Here is a 21,470-nt window from a genome sequence, read left to right as displayed (position 1 = left end):
ATTTCAAGCTGTGGGAAATATATAGTCTTTGCTCAGCTCGGCTCCCCTGCAGGTAATTATTTCAGGCATCCGTGCTTTATATAAGTGGGCATGAAATGAAACATGGAAAGCATCACATAATCTGTAAATCAACCTCTCTGACCTATATTTAGAGGGAGGGACACCGAGTACTGTGTCTTAACATTTATAGTACCAGTCTAACTGTTATGGAAATAAGATACCTATTTGAAGGGTGAAAATGGACAATGACATACACCAAGATAATGTTTAACAACTTTAACTGCTAAGTAGTAAGTTTTATCTAAAGTTAAGGAAATATGTAGTTCTTATTTCACTTTTACAGGAATGACTGGAGAATTTTGTCAAAAGTTTGCCAAGTACAGATAAATCAAACCTATTGTTTACAGGTAGATGAAACCCCAACATAGTCATAATTATAGCCCTACCTCTTACGCATGTTTGTAAAGGTACCATTACACATTCAAACTGTCAAATCAATGCCATTTAAAAAGACTATTGTGGCCCTAAGGTGCAATGCACATAACCATTGGGAAACAAAATGGAAACACATTATCTAACAAAATCCTTGACCAAAGAACTAAGAATCTTAATATCATAAAAAAACATAGAGGAAGTAAAAGGAGCAGCATAAGCAGAAAGTAAAATATGCTCTGAAAAACACATTGACTTTAAAAATGTGTCCATGTGGGTCTCTAAGGGTTAAAACACAATGACAGTCCAGTACATTGAACAATGGCATCTCTAATGCAATGCAAATGTCTGTATTGCCAACCGTAGAAAATCAGTAATTATTAAACACTGTTCTGCTTGAAAATCACAAAGGACTAATGAATATGTTAGCAAACAAAATTAGCAAAAGGCTCACAAAGCTTTGCCTGGAAACACTGCCTAAAGAAAAATGGTTTGATAACATGAATACAAATACACAACTTTAGTGTGCGTGTATATGTGTGAAACTACATGTGGATCTGCAAATAGATGGCTGCCCTGGGGGTCCTTTTGCATTATTAATACAGGGTTCTGTAGTTGGGGCTCTTACTCAGATATAATACCATTGCCCCCTGCATGCAATTTCCACACGATTTCTATTCTGCTCGCCCACCCACCAATTAATGTTCTTCATCGTTATTATTCAGGTAGATGTAGACTAAAAAAGCGAGAAGTCCTCGCCTTTATTTAAGATTTAATAACCCCATCCACTCTGTGTGGGCAGCTTTTAAGACAAAGCTGGCGGGCAAACGCAACAAGGCAAGTTGGAAAATATCTCTGTGAACATCAAAGCGCGTTCTGACTAGCCTGAGTCACTAATTCATGTTTTCCCTGCATGTGGCTGTCAATCATTGGTGACGACTGTCTCAAAGCTAAGTTTAAGGCTGCTTTTCTGAGGGCGTTATCGCTTGAATATTGTTGACCAGTCGAGGAGAGAACAGTTCAGGCGGATGCTAACCGTGCTGAGTTATTGTTGTTGGGTTCAGAAATGTCAGAGCCTCAGTAGGTTGAGGAACGCCTGCCAACATGCACGTATGTTAGCTGTCAGTCACAGGTGCACCAGGTATTTGAGTCAGCGTGCACCGGTGGTTGGTAGTTAGTTCAGGAAATGGGACTTACCGCTCTGGTGTGAATGCTTGCTGTGCAGAGAGTGGGAGCTGTGGGAGCTGTCAAAACAACTTTACTAAGCCTGGAGCAAAAAGCCAGTGGGTTAAGGCTAACACAGCACTTTTGTTTTTACTTTGCCGTAGTTTACAGGCCTATAAAGTGATAGTGGAATACAATAAGCGCCCATTAGCCTCCCTGTGTGAGATGCCATATTATTTTTAACTCAGTTTGGAACAATTGTAGCAGAACCTTCCAGCTCAAAAACTGCATGCAAGGCAACTCCTTATTCACGTAGCTATCATGAATATGAAGATGATAATTGTGTTTTTCAAAGTTGCAGATAATATGGTTTGAAGTTTGAAAGCCTTAGTCTCTGGATGGATGCCACATGATGAGACTGGAGGGGCAATAAGATTGCATTATGTCACTCATAATCAAGTCATGTTACCAGATAAATAAAATGATGTGATGTGAGGAAACTGATGGTATCCCGAAGGGTTGCAGGGGTCGGCAACTTTTCCAATATGAAGTGCCATTTTTTTCATTTTATTGTTAATCAACATTAAGGTTAAATTTAATTATGACACCACATGCAAATGTTAATCTCCAACAGATCTGTAATTTCATTCCATCCATATAGGCAGCGAGCAGCGCAAACATTTTTAGAAAGAATCCGGACAAGAAGGCTGCCATCTTTATAAAAACATCCACATCTGAGTTCACATCTTTAACCTTACCAACCTTCCACCAATCTTTTCTGCAATCAAGGAAAGAGTACTAGCCAATCAGAGGCTGAGTAGGGTGGGTCTTTGTGGAATGCAGGTGGATGAAAAATGAATGAATCAAACTACTGTAAATAACTGGTTGCACAACTGCCAACGGCTGGGCAAGAGGTTGGCATGTGGGTGAGAGGTTTCTTCAGTTTCCAAAAAACTCTCTTGCACATTTATTGCTAGTTACGGTTATGCAATGTGGAGCAGATTAAGGCGCTAAATCAGGATGTTGTAAAAAGAATATGTTTAAATGAAATTATAATGAAAATGAACAAGCAACAATGGATAGATAAATTCAGAGATTCAACAGGCTTGATTATAAGAACATGCAATTCCCCATGGTACTTTTGAACATACAGAACAGTCAGCACGTGTCATTAATGCTGAATCTGTAATTCAATTGGTGTGGTGATTGCACTATGCTTAACTGCTAAAAACAACGCCAGAGTTGAGAGCCAATCAACACTCTCACACATCATGCATTATCAGTTCAAATTCCCATAGAGTACATCAATACCAGAAATGTTTTCACACTGTTACATTCATTATATTGGGGCTTCGGCAATGCATTTAATTTTAAAAGCTAGCAACTAAACAGGACGCCTTCTTTAAGTTCCGTAAGAAAAGTAACAACTTTTACTTTTCAAAGGGGTAGATGCCTCTGGATTCACCCTCCTGGCAGAGCTCCACAAATGTCCTTAAACACCCCTGGGCCAGTCTATTCCATTTCATCTATACCTGAGTGGTTTCAAGAATTACCTCATGTGTTTGCTGAGCAATAAAAGCTTGGCTGTAGGTGACAGACGATTTTTTCTGATTGCTTGAGCAGCCACAGATAATAATTTAAAACTCCATTAGATAAACTTCCCGGGGAAAGTGCTATCTCTTACTCTCTACGGGCATAAACTTTCCTCAGACAACACGAGTTTTCAGGTTTGAAATGCAGAGTGGTTTTATGCTGAGAAATAGGAACCTGAATGCTTAGTCAATCAAGGAGTAGAGTGGGGAAAACACTCCATACCTCAATTTACTTATTTGACGTTCACAATCTTAAATGGTACCCGCCAGTTCAAAACACGTACTTTCCTCAATCATCATCAGTCATCAACAACAACTATCTTCATGGCTTTTCACTGTAATATCTTCAAACGCTGCCGTACACTGGAAGCATTTGTAAACCCGTGCTCCGATAAACTGACAATAAACTGAACCTTTAAAAGAATGTCAGCAATACTTATGTTCAGAACAAAAAAGGATGGTCCTAATGCATCAACTTCTAAAGGGATTGTCAGCCATGACATGCCTGGCCATAGCTGAGCTTTCCACAAGCATCAACCTTCGGCAATCAATGGCAGTATTTGTATGTACTGTAAAGGATAATCGACAACGAGGTGACCTTTTAAGGATTTTAACACAGAAAACAAATACTTTAACTGACAACATTGTCAGAATTCACCATTTAGAACTAGCACATTGTGAAATTGTCTAGTGTGGAGACTTAACCCGACATACAGAAACTGATAAAAATCCAATGTCTTTCCTCAAACAACGAGACCATAAGACAGTGTTTGCTAAGATGAAATAGATTTTCTTTCCCCAGAAATCGTTCACTTCTTATTCATAAACAGCTCTGAACTCCAGCTCAAACATCTGTGACCAACCCAGCTCAAATCAAATCAGCTTTTTAGACAAAGAAAGGTAGGCCATCTAATTTATTTGTATGATTAGAAGCCAATCTGTTACTAATGAAAGATATGGGCATTCACAAATATCAGAGATGCTTATTGTTTATGACAGCATCTCAGATTTTTGTTAACAATCCTTTCACCGTTGCAGGTGTGTTACTCCTACCTCTCCTTTCTCTCACCCCTCTCAGCCTGTCAGTTGCAGCAGCAATAATGATTGAAACCAAGCCAACAGTGGCTATGTACAAAGGCTCTGTACTCTCTACAGTCAGTCTGAACAGTCCTGCCACAGCGGCTCCAGATTCCCATCGCTAGCTCCACAGAACTGTGAAATATTATTATTATTATTATATATATATATATATATATCTTTATCTGAATGTGCAGACAGACTTGCAATTAGCGACTGCTTTCTGCAAGGTCCATGGAATTTATATGTCAAGCATGAAAGACCTTTAAAGTACTTAAAAGTGTATTCTATCGGGAGAAAAAACTTGACCGTGATCATCATCTTCCTAGCAGCTTATTCTGTCCATCTAATCGTCTGTTATTTTTTTTTTCCATCTGCCCACCATCCAATTCATTAAAGATAAAAACAGCAATGCTGGGTTCTAGAACCATACTTGATGTGGGTTGTATAGGTGTAATGAGCAGATAGTGTCAAAAACAATGCGTTTGTACCATTTCTCAGCCGTGCGTATTTCATCAGAACTATTCACAACTGAAATATAAAATCAAAATACAAAATGTCTCCGGCATCATGTATTTTTCAGAATGACAGGAAATAAACATTTGTACACTTTAAAACTATTTTGCATTTGCTTTTTTCAGTAAACCGCATGGATGTAAACAGACGATAGCTAATGACAGTTTGACAGTATTTTTTAAATCTGGTTCAGCTCCACTCCAGTCAAAATATACCATTTATTAACTGCATGTATCTAAAATAGAAATAATTATTCAATCATGTCTATAAGTGCTTTTTATACAGCACTAGCTGTGACATTGTGAATCATACTGTCTTGCTCACTGATGCTTGTAGTCCTTACCTATATCACTGCAATACACTGCAAAAAAAAACCCAAATCAGCTTTACAGGATTTTGCATCACTTAACAACTTGGCCCTGACATTGCTGTGACTGTGTGTGAAAATAACTCACCGTGCTTGAATGGTAAATCCGATCAGCCAATTAAGGAAGCAACAGTGAACAACTTGTCAACATTCTCCAACAATAAATCCACAGCAGATGATTTCATAAGCCTTTTTCCTCAAACCCGCCAAAGCTTGCATTCTTAGTCGTCCTGTCAAAACTCATTAGACTCTTCTGTTGGCTAATACATTTGGGCCCTCCACTGCCTTCCTGATGAACATATGTATGATCCATTGTGACAGAATAATAAAGCACAAGCAAAAAGAGGCAGCAATTAGGTTTATAATCTATGAAGATGAGCAATTAATGCCTGCAGGAAGCTGTAATTCTGACTTTTTAATCAGGCCAATGTTTTCTGTGCCCATAAACTTGGTGATGGACCCTCATGAATAATCCATGCTTCGTTAACGTTGATGTTCCTATCAGCCAACATGAGGATATGGCTGAGCACAATGGATCACATCACACCCGATAGTTCATGCGTCACATTGCTACTGATAGCATTACGTGTCCGGACCATAGCACTGATGGCTTTACTGTGGCCTTGATGAATTTCACTGCTACTTGTAGAAGTAGTCTAATTAATGTTGCAGTCTATGGTTTGCCCCTTTTTAACGTAATAAAAACAACCAATACTCAGCAACGGTTATTAATCGTAGCTGTCATTTAAATCAGAGCTGAGAGTTATAAAGATCAATGTAATCTGTCTGTAGCACCCTCATTTGACTACTGAACACATGGACTATTGTTGTACAATACATTTGGATGGTCAAGTTAAAACATTCTTAAAGGAAGACATTGTTACAGGAATAGTTTAACATGTTGGGGAAGATTTTTTTTCTCTCTCTCTTTGCCAAGACTTGAATAAAAATGTCAATACAACTTTAATTCCCCCTTTTATTTTCACACCCAGAACGTGGTTAGCTTAGCTTAGCATCAACTGTAAACAGAGGGAAAGAGCTGGCCTGGCTCTGTCCAAACTAATAAAAGGTAAATACCAGCTCCTATAAAGGATTGTATCAATCTGCTCATCTTACGACAAGAAAACAAGTATGCAGATTTGCCAAAATGGCAAAAATATTTATTTAATTAGCTGGAAGGCCAAATTGAACTACCAACAAAAACTGTAGTGTGAGATGAAGGTTTTAATTTTGAGGATAATCTGTTTCCCTTACAATGCCAATTCAGGACTGTACCTTCAGCGCTGACACAGGTCACATTCTGGGCCGCCGTTCCGGGACCACAGGAGTGTTTAGTGGGAATGCATCTTTCTTCTTGTTGGACCTGCCACAGGTAGCAGGCAGGATCCTCACACTGGATGAACTCCACCAGATGAGGGCAGGTCTCCGGAGGACTGCTGGACTCCCACAACACCTCTCTCCTCCTCTGTCTGAAACCTGACGAAAGGACAAGGTTGTCAGAGAAGACATTGATATTCCTGTACAAAACTACACAGAACCTCTCTTAGTCAATCAATAAAGTACAGTATTAAGATGTGGGCTTGACTGGACATTATCTCTGTGATCAATTATTTAGGTATTTCATCAACTATGCTATAGTCAGCAGCAGCGACTGCTGATAAAAGCAACCACGTGTCTCCAATAATCATGGAAGTTACTAATAAAAAAGAACATCATGTCTTTTTTACCCCCAAAAATGTGTTGCAATTCTAGGTATAATATTGATAAAAATGATGCTTGATATAGCTGTGGTTTTGATATTTGTCATCTGTTAAATGACTCACCTTTTAAAGGAATGCATAAGATATCTTGTAATAAAGAGAAAAGTGGTACATCTATTAGACTCAATGTCAGCACGGGGAGCTGTCCACAGTCTATTAAGTACTCCCTTTCCCCTTCCTCTGCCAGCCTGGTGATTTGAAGTGATGACTATTCCCTGACTCATTATCTACCAGGCTCCTTCCATTGTCATTCTCCCCACAAACTTCATTAAACTAGTCAATGATACGATCGGCGGTTTAAAAATACAACTCACATTATTTAACGTGTCATATTTAGCATCTTTAGTATTGCGACACTCGTCATTCGATTGTCTAGTTGTTAGGATCCATGGTTTTGCACTGATTTCATTATCATTAGCCACATTATATTAATACTTATTATTCACAATTAGAAAATACATATTTTTTCAAAACAAATTTTCCCATTCTCATTTACACGTCTTCAGGCATTCAAAAGGAGCGCTTCCTGCTGCAAGGAGATGCTGTTCACTGTAGTGTAGAGTAAAAGATCCTCACATATAAAGCAAAGCTAGACATTTAAGACATTTAACTCATTTAATGAGTTGCTGAACATGCATAATCCATTTTAGTTAGCAAACTAATTAACTAAAAGCAAAAAAAGAACGATTAGTTGAAAAAAAAAAAGATTTCTTTATCCCATTTTTAACATTCAAAACAAACATAAAATAACCCTTAAACACAGCTTCATTCTTTCTTTTCTATAAAGAAACTATCAATATAATGGGCCCAGATATCATGAGGTGGAGGGGCTAATTGATGAACCAAATAAAAAAATTAAATAAAAAAACAAAAAATCTGAGAAGAGAGACAAGGGGAGGTGAGGGAGATAATGAGGCAATGGCACGGCAAAAGGAGAAGCTGCTTAAAAATAGTAGGAAAGCGTGAGGGATTCAGGTTCAGTAATGTGGCTGGCAAGCCTTTCACACCGACACCTGTCTCTCTCCAATTACTGAGTCTCACTGTCTTTTCACTACTGAGACTGCTGTTTTTCTGTTGCTAAATTGGGGGCCACCAGCTGAGGTGTACTGGTTCCACACTGGCATCATACTGCAACATCTTTGCAGGTGTATAAATGAAATGTCCATCATAAGAGCTCATCTCAATTGTTCTATTTATTAACAATAGAAAGTGAAAAATAAGCTTATAACAATGGTCTAAAAAGGGTTGACAAACATGTGGGGGGGAAAAACTCCCTACACCTTTATGTCCAGAGTAGCAGCCCCTATGCTGGACACACTACAGAGCCCACGTGCTAACGTACAGGCTACGTGAAACATCCCTTTCAAGTACAGGCTACTGGTCATGCAGGAGCCGCCGGTAGAAAATATGAAAGAGTGGTTTTCCAAGAAAAATGGACCCGTTTTTCTTCACAGAGGTAAATGGGGAGCCAGGGTGCTTGCTGTGGTCACAACACCTTTCAGTGCTCAAGGAATATAATATGTGGTGCCACTATCAGACTCATATCGGCAAAATATATAAGAACGTGCAAAGACAACTGAAAACAGAGAAGCTAATGTAATTGTTGACAGGTTTAATGAAGCTGTTTTTAGTCTTAGGACACCTCAGGCTGTTCATCATCTGTTTCACAAATGAGCCGCATTAGTATAAATGTGTATTCCCTCTGCATGCATTGTTCCTAAAATACTTATTGATACACAATTTTTTATAGAAAAATGAGAATGAGGTCTATAAGGGGATATAACATGAAGTTAATATTAAATGCCTCTACACATGCGATTGGCAAATGTTCCAATAACATGATAATCATTTTGACACGAGCATTATCATTAAGCCAATTACCCAATTTATTACAAAATTGCACCATAATTTGGATTCACTCTAAAACATTGATTCTCTCAGAACTGGGTTTTTCATAAAGCATTGATTTCTTCATGAAAAGGTTCTTACTGAGATGACACCTCACACTCTAATCTACAGTCATTATCAAATACTGAACTCTACAAATGTTCTTGTGGAAGACAAATGGTTTGAAATACGTTTTCCAGGCTCCAGCACCTCCTCCAGTAACTCCAGTAAAGTAAACTTGAGCAGCAGCAGCTTTTCTTTTTTTAACCATTCTCATTGTACCGTAGCTTGGCAGAAAGGTTTCACAGTCTTTCCCTCTACAGGTGGAACTGCATTACCCCGGGATGCCCACTGTATAAATTACCTCCCCAAACCATCTACTGGTGTGAGGCGCCAGTTCAGGAGCCTGATCCGAACAGTGTTCCCAGAGTGGGCTCTCGAAGAGCAAAGACACTGTAGATCGATTGCAGTATTGCCCAGAGCACTTACTGCTGCTCACTTCCAAACCACAAAAAACTATTTGGCGTGGGCATGCCCCCGTGGATATTAATAATTGAAAGGTTTCTTGGTCACACCAGGTTTATTTCAGGGAAACAAGGGCCACCCAGTGATTCTCAGCACACTGTTGCTCAGGAAAATAAAACCTCCCTCCAGCTGCATGACTTCTAGTAGAGGCATTACTAAAATTATATTCACTAACCTCCCGTGATCAATTCATTTCCCCACATAGCTGCAGAATGTGATAGGCTGAGATGACATGAAAAAAAAGGGAAAAGCACATAATGTGACTGCGAGGCAATTTAAATTTGTAATTTTCTGGAGCGTAAAGCCTGGGCTGCAGGAGCATCTTTGCTGGTTGGCTCTTCTACCTGAACACCGGGATCCCGCGGGCCCATTGGTTAGAGACGGACTGTAGTTTATTCTGCTGTTGTGGAACAAAAAGGCTAAGTGTAAATTCAATAGGAGCAAGAAATTCTCTGCAGCTCAAGGACCACGGGCAACAAGGATCATAACAACACCCTGCCACTCAATAACAGCTCATTGTTTCGCAGGAAACAGGGCTCGCTGCGAGCCATATTCTATTGGTTTCATATTCTATCTGCTGGGGGCTGGGGATCTTTATGAAAGCCATCAAAAGACGCCGTGCCACCAGAGAGCCCTGTGCGGAACAGCAGATGCTGTGTTTTCCGCTTCTTGAAATATATTAATGACACTGTCTGTGAGACGAGTTGGCTCATAGAGACCCAGTGTTGGAGAGCTTGGGCACTGACCTGAACAATCCGCACTTCAGTGGCTCCCCGGGGGGCTTTCATGCACATTTACTCATGACAGGGACGAGGTCACGCTGCCCTTTTAGCACAGCACTAACACACTAACAGCTCCTCCACTGACTGAAACACACACACACACACACACACACACACACACACACACACACACACACAACGTGTAGCCTCGCTAAAGCAGTCGGATATGACACACGCTCACCTGTGGAAAAAGACAAGAACATTCAGACAGCACGAGTGTGCGGAATACTTGAGCACACCCCCTTGTACACACACACACACACACACACACACACACACACACACACAGACAGGATGCATCTTATCTGCTGTAACTCCTTTCACCCGCCCAGGGACAGAGCTGAACTACAGGTGTGCTCTCTTTCTGTCTTTCGTCTGCTGCGGTTCCTCTCAGCCAGCCGCTTATCAACAAACAATTTACAACCCAAACATATACTGCCTCCGTCTCCTGCTCTGACAACATTGATCTCTTGCACTGTCATCCGCTCTCTTAGCCCCCATGAGCCACAATCTCTCTCTCTCTCTCTCTCTCTCTCCATCTCTCTCTCTCGGTTTCCTCACTCTCAATGTTGCCAAAGCACCACACAGTCTATTGTTTGGACATTAAAACATGCTAATTCTATTAAACAAGGTTAGTGGAAAGCCCCTTGTTGACCATATTGAAGGTACTCAGCTCTTAGGCAACAATTGCTATTAACGGCTGATTGTAAATGTACTGCATGGCTAAAGTGTCTGCAGTAGAGCTAAACAGTTAATTGTTTTTGACTGAGTGCTTATGATTTCACCACTGGCCCATCTGTGCAATTATCAGTTACAATTTGAAATCATATCAGCTTGTTAGCAAGCGATGCATAATATCTTTTGGATGGCCTGTGTCCATCCCTCTGTCCGTCCATCTGTCAAACATGATTCTGAGAGAACAGTATTCTGCTGTAGAAGACAGTTGGAGGCATGATGCATCTTGGAACATATTTTTGGCATATAAAATGAAGCCCCGATCTCCTCTTTTTTTTTTTTTTTTGTAAGATTGTTACGTCTAGTTACAACAGTAATCATGTGTTAACATGACTAGTAGCAGTGGTCTCGCTGTGGTGGCACCTGTTGCTTGAAGGCGACATGTGCAAAGCTTACATCGTCATCAATACTGAGGAAATGAATCTTAGTAAACAAGTTCTATACATGATGGCAGGCTGTCAGCAACGGCATGAGACTGTTGGCAAATTTACATGTGGCATGTTCAAAAAGCTAAAGCATGTTCACTCTCATATCCAATTTACTCCATCATACCTTTCTTCCCCTGTGGTTCTTTGCAGTTGTCATGTAGGCAGGCACCCCAGGGTGACCACTGGGAGAGCAGGCAGTGGTGCTGGCAAGGGATGGAGCATTGCTGGACCGCCATGGGGGGCTCTTCACCAGCGCACAGCCTGGCATTCACAGGCCTGGACACTGAACAAACAAAGGAACAAGGATATAGCAGACTTAACACAGGCAGCGGTGGAGTACATGTGTGTGTGTGTGTCTGTGTGTGTGCTAACTGTCAAGTAATATGTGTGGAATTGGAAAGCAAACAGAATCATGTGCTTGATGTTTTGAAGTGATTGAAGAAGATGAAGAAGCATCACAGTGATCGGATTGAAACGCATGGATGTAGATTAGTTCTGACTGCAGACAGGAGGGCATTTAATGGTAAAAGGCTACAGTTTATAATGTTGTACACTGTGGTGAGAAGCAGGGATTTATATATAAAAAAGAAAGCAAAAGAAAGAACAGAAGGAAAATTGCTCTTCTCATCTCACGTGTAGCTCAGGAGAATATTAAATAGAGGGCAACGACCAGCTTAGGGAGTAAACAGGACCTGAGCAGGGAGATGTTAAGGCAAGCCCCTGTAACCAATGTATAACCAATGCATGGCTGGTATCATTTGGACATCAACAACCTGTAATGGGCTCTGATATTAGTCTCTCACAAAACGAGAGTTTTTTTTTGTTTTTTGCTTTTCTACAACACAGGGATTCACTCAATCTAATACTCCATTTTGATGCACCTCCGCACATCATTGAGTGGCAAATTTCCATTTAAATGAGAGCCCAAAGAGAAATTCACTAAATGTCCATCATGCATTTTGTGTTCTTACCAAAAGTAATTTACATGGTGTTTGATCTCCTTTTGTAAAAAAATGAAATGCTTGCTTAACCACATTCATAAAGTGCGTAGTAGACATCTGTCTGCTTTGTGATTGTAAATTGTGATTTCTTGTGTTAGTCAATTGCATTACTGGAGCAAATTGTTTCCCACATTACCAGAGCAAGTAGCCCTCCATGTTGCATTGGTACAGCCACATCTGTTTGCATTAACTAACGCTGTGCGGGTCACGTTCAGCTGCGGCCATGCACACAGGGCTGCGGCTCAGTGGGCGGATCGGCTGTCCTTGATTTAAGAGGTGGGAGTTCAATCCCCATTTCCTACTGTCTGCATCTCAAAGTGTCCCTGAGCAATAATCTGTGGATATATTGATCCTTGTCCCGCAAAACCATAGGTTCATAAGATTGATTTTCTATTTCCAATATATTTGCTGTCCAAACACACCTCTGATAACATTTCTCTGAACACATCTGGTGAGCAACTGCCAAAACACCTCAGCTACGGACTTATGGACTCGGTACTAAGGAAATATGAATGAGGTAAAACTTATTATTTAAAAATAAGTTATGTTAATAGGCAGGAAACAGAGTGATTTGCAAAAGAGGAACTTAAAGTTGAAAATGATTAAAAACTACCCACTGTGCTTAATTAAAAAAGATAAATGAAATACTTGCTATGCATGTTTTTTGTTGTTTCTTCTAATGATTGTAAAATTGGAATCAAACAAATCATTGTATAATCTTTGAGCACAGCCATTTGAAGTTCCTAAACACTCAGTAGCACTGCTTGCCTTGGTGATTCTGGCTTTTTTCCATTTCTATTCATATTCATTTATTTACTAAGAGTAATTAACTTTGGCTTCAGGAAAAACCTGGTTTAACCTTTTTAGGTTTTATCTACAGCACCAAAAAAATAAACTATTATACAACCAAATATACAACTATAGTTCAACTGGTTCAGGGGAGGCCCCGGGGAGGTATATCACAATAGATTTAAATAAAACAATGATGATCATCAATTCATTATTTACATCCAAAGACAGATATTTTCTAAATGAATCCTGAATATATTCAGTTGGTAGTTGCTAAAGAAATAACACGATTACGACCCTGACCAGACATACACATTTCAGAGTACTATGGCACTCAAAAATATACATTACATTCACTGTGATCAGTTACAATCCTGCATGTTTTGTAAATTGGAGGTCAAAGTTGACTGAACTATCTTTCCATCTGTCCCTCATGTCATCATAGGAATCACTGAAAAGGAAGCTGCAGGCTGGCTACACGTACCATCTCCACACCGAGCTTATACTGTCAGCACTGCCCTAAGACAAAAACCACAAGATAAAATGTGGCTCCCTCTAATTACAGCCTTCTTTTCTAGCTTGAATTCTTTACATTGGCTATCTTCGTTGTCTTAGCCCACCTGTCTAAGTTTAATTACAGCTTGTTAAATCAGCATGATATAACACATTGCATAATAGCATATTACATAATTCATAGCGGGAGGAATGATGGCGTTCCGCTCGAAGTTCAAAGTAAATCAATTCACACCCTTTAATACCATTACTGATGATAGCGCTATATTTGATCCGATATGAAAACACATTGCCCTGCAAGTCTGTATCAGCCATGTTTCTCAACCTCGTGAAAATGAAAATCCACATTTTCTCTTACGATCCAGGCCAGACACAATTACACAGATACGTGTACAATATAATGCAATCCTCTGTGTTCAAGTCAGTGTCCACCCACACATTAAAGTGATATAGTCAGTTACATTTGCCGCACTAACAGTAACGGGAAAAAGAGATAGGATTGAAAATACTAAAGTAAATATCATTTTTAAACTTTCACTCTGAACAATTTCACTGTTAAATAACAGTAAAATACTGGCAGCAGAGACGCACGAATTTTAAGTTATTTTAATACTATATTATTGTAAATTGGATTACATACTGTATATGTGTTGTAGAATAACTGGGTTTTACGGTAATTATACAGTATATGCCATCATGTTTGTGTTTATTTGCATTTAATTCCAGACAATAAAATAAACAACAAGTGAATTCATATACAATACAACATTGCTGTAGTTTATTACATGTCCACAATCAATTATACAGCTGACTTTTTAGGACAAATAATATTAGGAACATTTGTATTCCAGAACAGGTACTGCGTGTTTAAAAGAAGACATTTACACATGTAAATGTGAACTGCATAGCTACATGACAGTGTAAAGGAGAAGGAGAAGAGAAGGAGAAAGAGAGAGCGAACAGTGAGAGAGGATTTGACTGCCGTACATCTTCATTTTCTTAGAGACACACTTTGGTAATTCCAGGTCCCCAAAATTGTCCCGTTCCTTCTGGTTTGCGGTTCTACAGTCGGCTCTATAATAGCACAAATAAAAACAAATTAGGTAACCGACGTTACATTTTTACGCCGTAATTGGCGATCAACTTTACGAAGGTTAACTTTGCTGGCTATGCTGTTCGCTAACTAACGTCACTACAGCTACATGAGCTCCACCTAGCTAACGTTACAGAGCTTGCTTTGCCAATTTTAGCAACCTGATGTAATGAAACATACAAAATGAAACATTATCCGAGATGTTAATTCAATATTCATGAAGACAAAACAGTACTGGACACTGTCGATTTCAGGTGATAAGAGTAGCTTTACCTCGGCTCCTCGGTTGATCTCCACATGGCTGTACTCAGAAAGACGAAGCTGTGCCGTCCAAAGTCACGTTCATGAACAGCCGATCACGTCTTGTCACTTACAAATTATTAGTGGGCTATGAGCAGTTTGATCAATAAAAATGTGCAATAATCAAAAGCAGAAATATTAGCCTCCAAGCAACAGTACGATGTAGATGGATAGTGATTTACTGAACTCGTATAGAGAAACGTATTGTCACCAGAAAACACTGTACTATGCTGATAAATTACAGTTATCTGCTGCTATGGTTAACCGACGGCATTGACTGTTAATTTACATGCAAAGGATGAACATTTACCTGTGCGTTACAATTATTATTAAATACTAACAGATACTTTTGTAAATCTAATGTAAATTTACAATTTCTTACAGTTTTGTCTCAATAATGCCTGTTTTTTACGTACATTTTGAGATTATTCAGTGTTTGAGTGAAATATCCAAGATGTCTCAATTGTAAATCCTATAAAATCTTGTGGCGAGCTACTTTCTGGTGATGACAACAGCCCACCAGACAGCTGTTGGTCCCCTTCATGATGAACATGTGCATATGTGCAGATTATTTGTCTGGTCTTGGAGCACATAAACTGTGGGGGCGATAGGTAGACAATAATTATCTCCTTGCCTAGAAGTAGTGTTGTTTTTCACAAGTATCTTCTGCCGTGCACTCAAAGAAGGGTATTTTCCCAAAGTTGACAAATAGAGATTTGCTTGTTATCTAAAATAGATATTGAGGTTCTAGTATAATAAATATGTTGCACTAAAGGTAAATGTCTCCCTTCTCAAACACATATAATCATCCTCCAACAACTTTTGGTTTGATTGTAATTCCAAGGATACATATTTAATAATAATTATCACTAACAATGGTCTGTTTCTAGCACTTTTCAAGCTGAGCAGGACAAAGCCATTCACACTGCATCGTATTCGCCCACGCACACATCGATGCTGGCGATGCTGCTCCGCTCATTGCGGGTAATCTGGTCTTGCTCAATTATTGATTTATTATTTTTCTGGTGTGAACATTACCGCATCACAAGGTCGCCTGCATGGCTATAGATTTATTGACCGGGTACGGTCACTTCCTTGTGTCTCTGCTGGTTCCCCTCCCGGTGATGTCAAGACACCAGGAAATAGAGGAAATAATCTCCCACACAACCCCCCCGCCATACATGTGTCGATTTTACATTCCAGTTAAGTACGGATTTAACAAAAGAAGTGTAATGTGTTAATTAGTGAGCTTTAGAGGTGCAAGTAGGCATATTTTGTTATCTTCCACAGGCAAGCAGCTTCCCCCGAAGCTAAATTAACCTGGTGCTGGCTGGAGCGTCATTATTATCGTACAGTCATGAAAGTGTTTTTCTTTTTATCTAACTCATCCCAAGTGATCAGCTTCAGTAAGTGAACAAACCTTAATTAGAACTGTTATCAATCTGTATTAATGCTGCTATGTGGTTTTCTGACTCTAACATTAAATAAGTGTAAAAATGTAACACGAATCTGAGGTCAAAATGATTACTGGTGCCGCACGAAAGAGGTCAGTCGAGAAAAAAACATTTGACCCTAAGATGTAATATGAGCTATTTCCCATGCAGAGTAGTGGGTCCCTGTTGTAAAGCATTCACTGCAATACAGAGTAGCTCAAGAAAACACCGTCTGATTAGAATTATGATTATTCTTGTCGACTGAACTTTGAACATGATTCCGCTACAGCAACACAGTTGGCTTATGATTTCATTTTTGGCCTGCATAACCAACATAATGCTCTGCTGCCAACTTTCACTTTTAATAATTTATGCTCACAGTTTATATCAAAACACACCACTGAGTTTACTTGGAATTTATTCGTGGTGTATCTCTTGAGTCACCATGTGCTTCCAGCGAGCTCTGGGTCAACTGTCATGAAGGCGTTTTTTTCTTACCCTCCTTCCTGTGATGTGGTGCTGAGTGATCAGGGACTTGAACACAGTAGGTCTTCCTGTTCTGGATCCCCCTTCCACACAGCATACTGATGTTAGCCAGCCGCCGGTCCTGCTGGCTCAGTAGGGGGAGGATGCGACATTCGCCCCAGTCAGTGGTCCTCCACACATACCTGGCAGAGCGCACACAGACACGCAAACACGTTTGCAACGCAAACAAGCAAACATCATTTAAATGGAGTCTCTGTTTCATATGTCTTCGGAAGTATACAGAAGTATCATGCTGAAAGATGAATGCATTTGAAAAAGGATAAAGTGTCAGCACAGCAGTGGCGGTTGTTTCAGAAAAGTCCCACAAAGCAAATTAGCGAGAGCAGTCTGAGCCTCTTCTCATATGTCAGGAGGAGAGAAGCACGTTTTTTCTTTTTTACTTTAAAACTTCTAAACCAATGTTTGGTTTCAACTATGAGAAATGCACTGGTGCAGAAAGCAATAATATCGGAGGAGTTTACCAGAACAACAGCCTGCAGTAATCTATCAAATGCTTAATTTCCGTAATGAGTTTTCCCTAATCATGTAAATCCTCTGCTCTCGGGCACTCCATGTAGATTTAGCAAATAAAACAAAATCTACCAGCAGGGAAAATAATTCTCTATTGACTACTTTGTTTACTGCATGTAATATTTGCCAAAGCCTTTAACTCAAATTCTCCTAAAACACTGTTTGTCATCCATGTCATGTCCTTTGGGTCAGGAACTCCCAACAGTACATTATGTTATTGTAGGTTGCACGAGGTAATTGAGTTAATGCCCCCAAAAATGTAATTCAATAGTGAAATCATGAATTTTTGCAGCCTCTCGACTTTCAATCATAATCAATCAGGTGGAAAAGCCTAGAAAAGCAAAATCAAAAATCATTTGATTTGAGACTAAAAATCCGCATCAAGAGATTACCCGTGACAGAGCTTTTGTTTACAAGGGTTGCGAGCTCAAAATGAGACGATATACCATCATCGTTAAGAAACTACCTGGGGCAGTTTAGAAGTAAATCTCCTATGATGTTGCAAGCTTCTTTTTCCTCAAGGGCGGGACATCTTTGCCCCCCTCCAACTGTGATCTGCGTCATGATCCGTGACCTGAGGCGGTAACCAGGGGACAGATCGGTGGATCGGCAGGTCTTAGAGCAGGGACTCCACGATGACCAATCAGATGTCTGACAGTCTTTGGGCATCACACACGCCTGAAAGGTCAGGGCGGAGTTGTCCTTGGCACATAGACTGTAGATATCGGAAGAAAGAAAAGATGTTAAAGAAGAAAATACTACAAAAACAGAGAAACATATTACACACATTTCATATCTTTCATACCCATTCACTGTTTGAAAATAGAGTATATATATATGGAGAGTGGGAGAGCCCGAAGCATGACAGATGTTAGCTGTGGCTGGTATTTAAATAGATTGGTAGACAGATTATATCAGTTGTAAAACATAGCATCTGCTTGGAGAACATACTAGTAGATATCTTGATTTCCTGATAAACAACTTTCCACTTCTACATGACAATAAGTAAAGATATTATACATCATGTTAACACAGATCTCAGACATACAGTCAGCCTTTACAGAAATAGTACAAAGAGCTGATATGTTCAATTAAAAATATGAAAGAAGTGCATTAGTCATGCAATTACATTTCCATTGTTTAATTTGAACAATTTGATTAGGTAGGTTATTAAGATGCGAGTACAATGCTCATTTAGGAATTTTACTTTGTAATTAGGCTGTAATTAGAAAAGCAGAATGAGGCAGACGTCAGGTGGGAAATCCATATTCAAAATCCCCAATCCCACTTCTGAGCAAATACTATGCTAATCAGACACTCTACTGTTAATGGTCCCTTCACACTTAAATCATGAAGCCATTGAACCGGCCCTGTTGGGCATAGTAATATACAAAAATCAAACAGATAGCAACATACCCAATTTTAAGCCCCTCATCCAAACGGCATGGGTGAAATATGAAGACATCACATCAAACCTGGCATGATACTAAAGCCGCTGCTTATAGAAGCAACGGCAAACAATGAAAATACATTATTCCAACAGGATATTGTTGGTGAGTGATTTCTGACACAATAGCTTCCATGAATGGCAGTCAACAATGATCAGCTAATAGTGTCAGTTTACACCAAGTAGGTGGTATGGTATTTAAGTCAATATCATTTAAATGCAAAGATTTTCTGTCCCCTTGAAGAGTGAGCACAATATGGAAAGTTGTTTATTTCTGCATGTATGAATGTGTGTGTGTGTGTGTGTGTGTGTGTGTGTGTGTGTGCTTGCTTTCTGTGCAGTAAAATCCATTCTTATCAAATCCAAATACCAGGGTTTGCTCAAACAGCAGGGACAGGTGGGGAGCAGCACTTGACATTTACCATAATAGTGCCTCACCCCCATGCTAATATAATGCTGAAACAACAGCTCCCACATAATCTGCCTATAATTGAATAAATAACCGCCATCAATAAAAAACATTTTGTTTCACAGAATTCACCTCCGCATGAGAAAAGTGACCCGCTGGGAACACAAGGAGGGAGGGTGTGTGTGTGTGGGGGGGTGCATTGATCATGTTATTCTCACGTTTCGATACAATACGAGTGAAGAACCATATAAATAATCGATTTGGACTATTTCCCCTTACAGACACCCACATTCAGCTACAGAGCACATTTAACAAAACTCACCTCATGTGCTACATCAGTGGAAACAGAGTTTAATGTAGGAAGAATCCAGTTAAAGGTCTGTTCCCTTGACGACCTACAAACCAGCTCTTTTCACAGATCCTTCTCTCTTTTTTCTCGGACCGTAACATGTGCCCTCTTTTTCAGGTTCATCTCTTTTTTTTCCCATTCTGGCTGTATGAAAAGTGCTGCACCTTACGACACTTGTGATTGGCTTACCTCAACATAGCATTCTTGCCGTCACTTCGTGTGCAGCGGACTTGTCGTGTCTGGTATCCCACCTCCAGTTCCCACGACATGGGGTTCTTGTGCGCATGACGATGCTGGTGGTGGTGGTGAGAAGCCTGTGTGTGCAAAATGACTGTGTTGCTCTCATTGGAGCTGGAGCTGAAGTCCACTGTGGTCCTGCCACTTAACAGGGCATCCTTGTGATGGGGTAGTCGGCACTCGCTCCAGGCCCCTACTTTAAGGCTGTACTGGTACTCGCTCTCCCCAGCAGGGCAGTCAACAAGGCCGGAACAAGTCCTGGTCTCAGTCAAGTTGGGGCAGCTTGCACCTCCGTACATCGGTGTGGCCAGGACATGTCGTGTCCGATGCGTCAGGCCAGCGCTACATGTTTTGCTGCAACTGGACCAGGAGGTGAAGTCTGAAACCACACAGTCCTGGGGGCAGGGGATGAGGCACGCCTGCTCCACGGGTGGTTTCTGGGAAAAGAACTCACATATCCTCAAGGTGACTGTGGTACGGTTTGAAGTACGCACACAATGGACCTTGCGCCTCTGGATGCCATGCTGTGCTGTAATGCACTCAGCCGTCCTCGGCTTGTGCTCGTTGGAAAAGAAAGAGACGAGAACGCAGCCCCCCCAGTCTGATACCTCCCAGACAAAGAGGTTCTGGTGCCAGTCGCAGACCTTAAAGCAGTGCCGCTGGCTTTCTGGCTTGTCCACGTGCTGACAGTGAGAATGGTGGGTAGTCCAGCCCTCCATGTGGACACACCATATTGTCCTTGTCTGAAGCCCGCCAGAACCACACTCCTCCCCGACACACTGGCCCCACTGGCCTGCAACCAAGAAAAGACACATGGAGAGGGCATTTTCATTAAAACCTGCAGCTTTAAAAAGAAATGATTTAAATTGCAGCTATCTGGCAGGTTGCAATCAAGCACAATTCAATGCCATTCACTTAACCTCCGTGATTGCTTTATTCATGAACTTGGGGAAGAAAGGAACAAACGTTTTTTTTTTTTTAAGTCATCAAACCACTGGCAGATATCAATATAAAAAATACGAGGTTAGTTTCTCGGTCACAAAGGACTAGATTCACTTGGACTCTTGATCCCAAACTGAGCAGTATAGGCTATGAAAGACATGGCCAGCTGGGGCACCACAGTTGCTCTTTGGTCGGGTGTTATAGATATGCTGTTTCTTTGTGATCTCTTTAAATCTAAGTCTTGTTTTTACTATTATTTGTATTCATTTCATATCAATACAGCTACCGGTTCAACATCTCGTCTGCAAAGATGAGGTGTTGCACATGTTTTTATAGATCTTTTGAACAAAGATTATTGCTTTTTTTTTATTCAAAACAACCCAAACCAAACAAGACACAACAGTGTTTTCCTGTGGTCTGACTCTGAGACACACTAAGGATTTGAGTTATCTTAATGTGCAATTACCATTGCTGTCATTTAAGACTACAATCAGAACCAGTCTTGAAAGGAATTTCAGCAGTAAAATAATTGTCTGCAAAAGAGAAGAAACTGATAATAACAGCTAACTGCCTTTGTTGAGTAATTCTTTGTACATCGCAAAAACCCAAAGAGAAGCACAATTGCATTTTTGTATG

General features: G+C 40.2%; 1 protein-coding gene across 1 annotated transcript in view; it reads right to left on the bottom strand.

Annotated features, from left to right (window-relative positions):
• Window positions 1-21,470, bottom strand: part of thsd7ba (thrombospondin, type I, domain containing 7Ba) — a 102,893-nt gene that overhangs the window by 56,271 nt on the left and 25,152 nt on the right. Inside the window, exons 2-6 of the mRNA XM_076109377.1 lie at window positions 19,845-20,685; window positions 17,917-18,165; window positions 16,893-17,062; window positions 11,390-11,548; window positions 6,424-6,624 (exon numbers count right to left, since the gene is read on the bottom strand). Of these exons, the coding sequence (XP_075965492.1) occupies window positions 6,424-6,624; window positions 11,390-11,548; window positions 16,893-17,062; window positions 17,917-18,165; window positions 19,845-20,685 (1,620 nt within the window). The remainder of the gene's footprint in view (window positions 1-6,423; window positions 6,625-11,389; window positions 11,549-16,892; window positions 17,063-17,916; window positions 18,166-19,844; window positions 20,686-21,470) is intronic.

Source organism: Anarhichas minor, unplaced genomic scaffold (genome assembly GCF_050575085.1).
Source record: "Anarhichas minor isolate MPS153535 unplaced genomic scaffold, ASM5057508v1 ptg000004l, whole genome shotgun sequence".
NCBI classification, from domain to species: domain Eukaryota; kingdom Metazoa; phylum Chordata; class Actinopteri; order Perciformes; family Anarhichadidae; genus Anarhichas; species Anarhichas minor.
The sequence above is the reverse complement of the archived record's forward strand: the minus strand, read 5'-3'. Positions and strand labels throughout refer to the sequence as shown.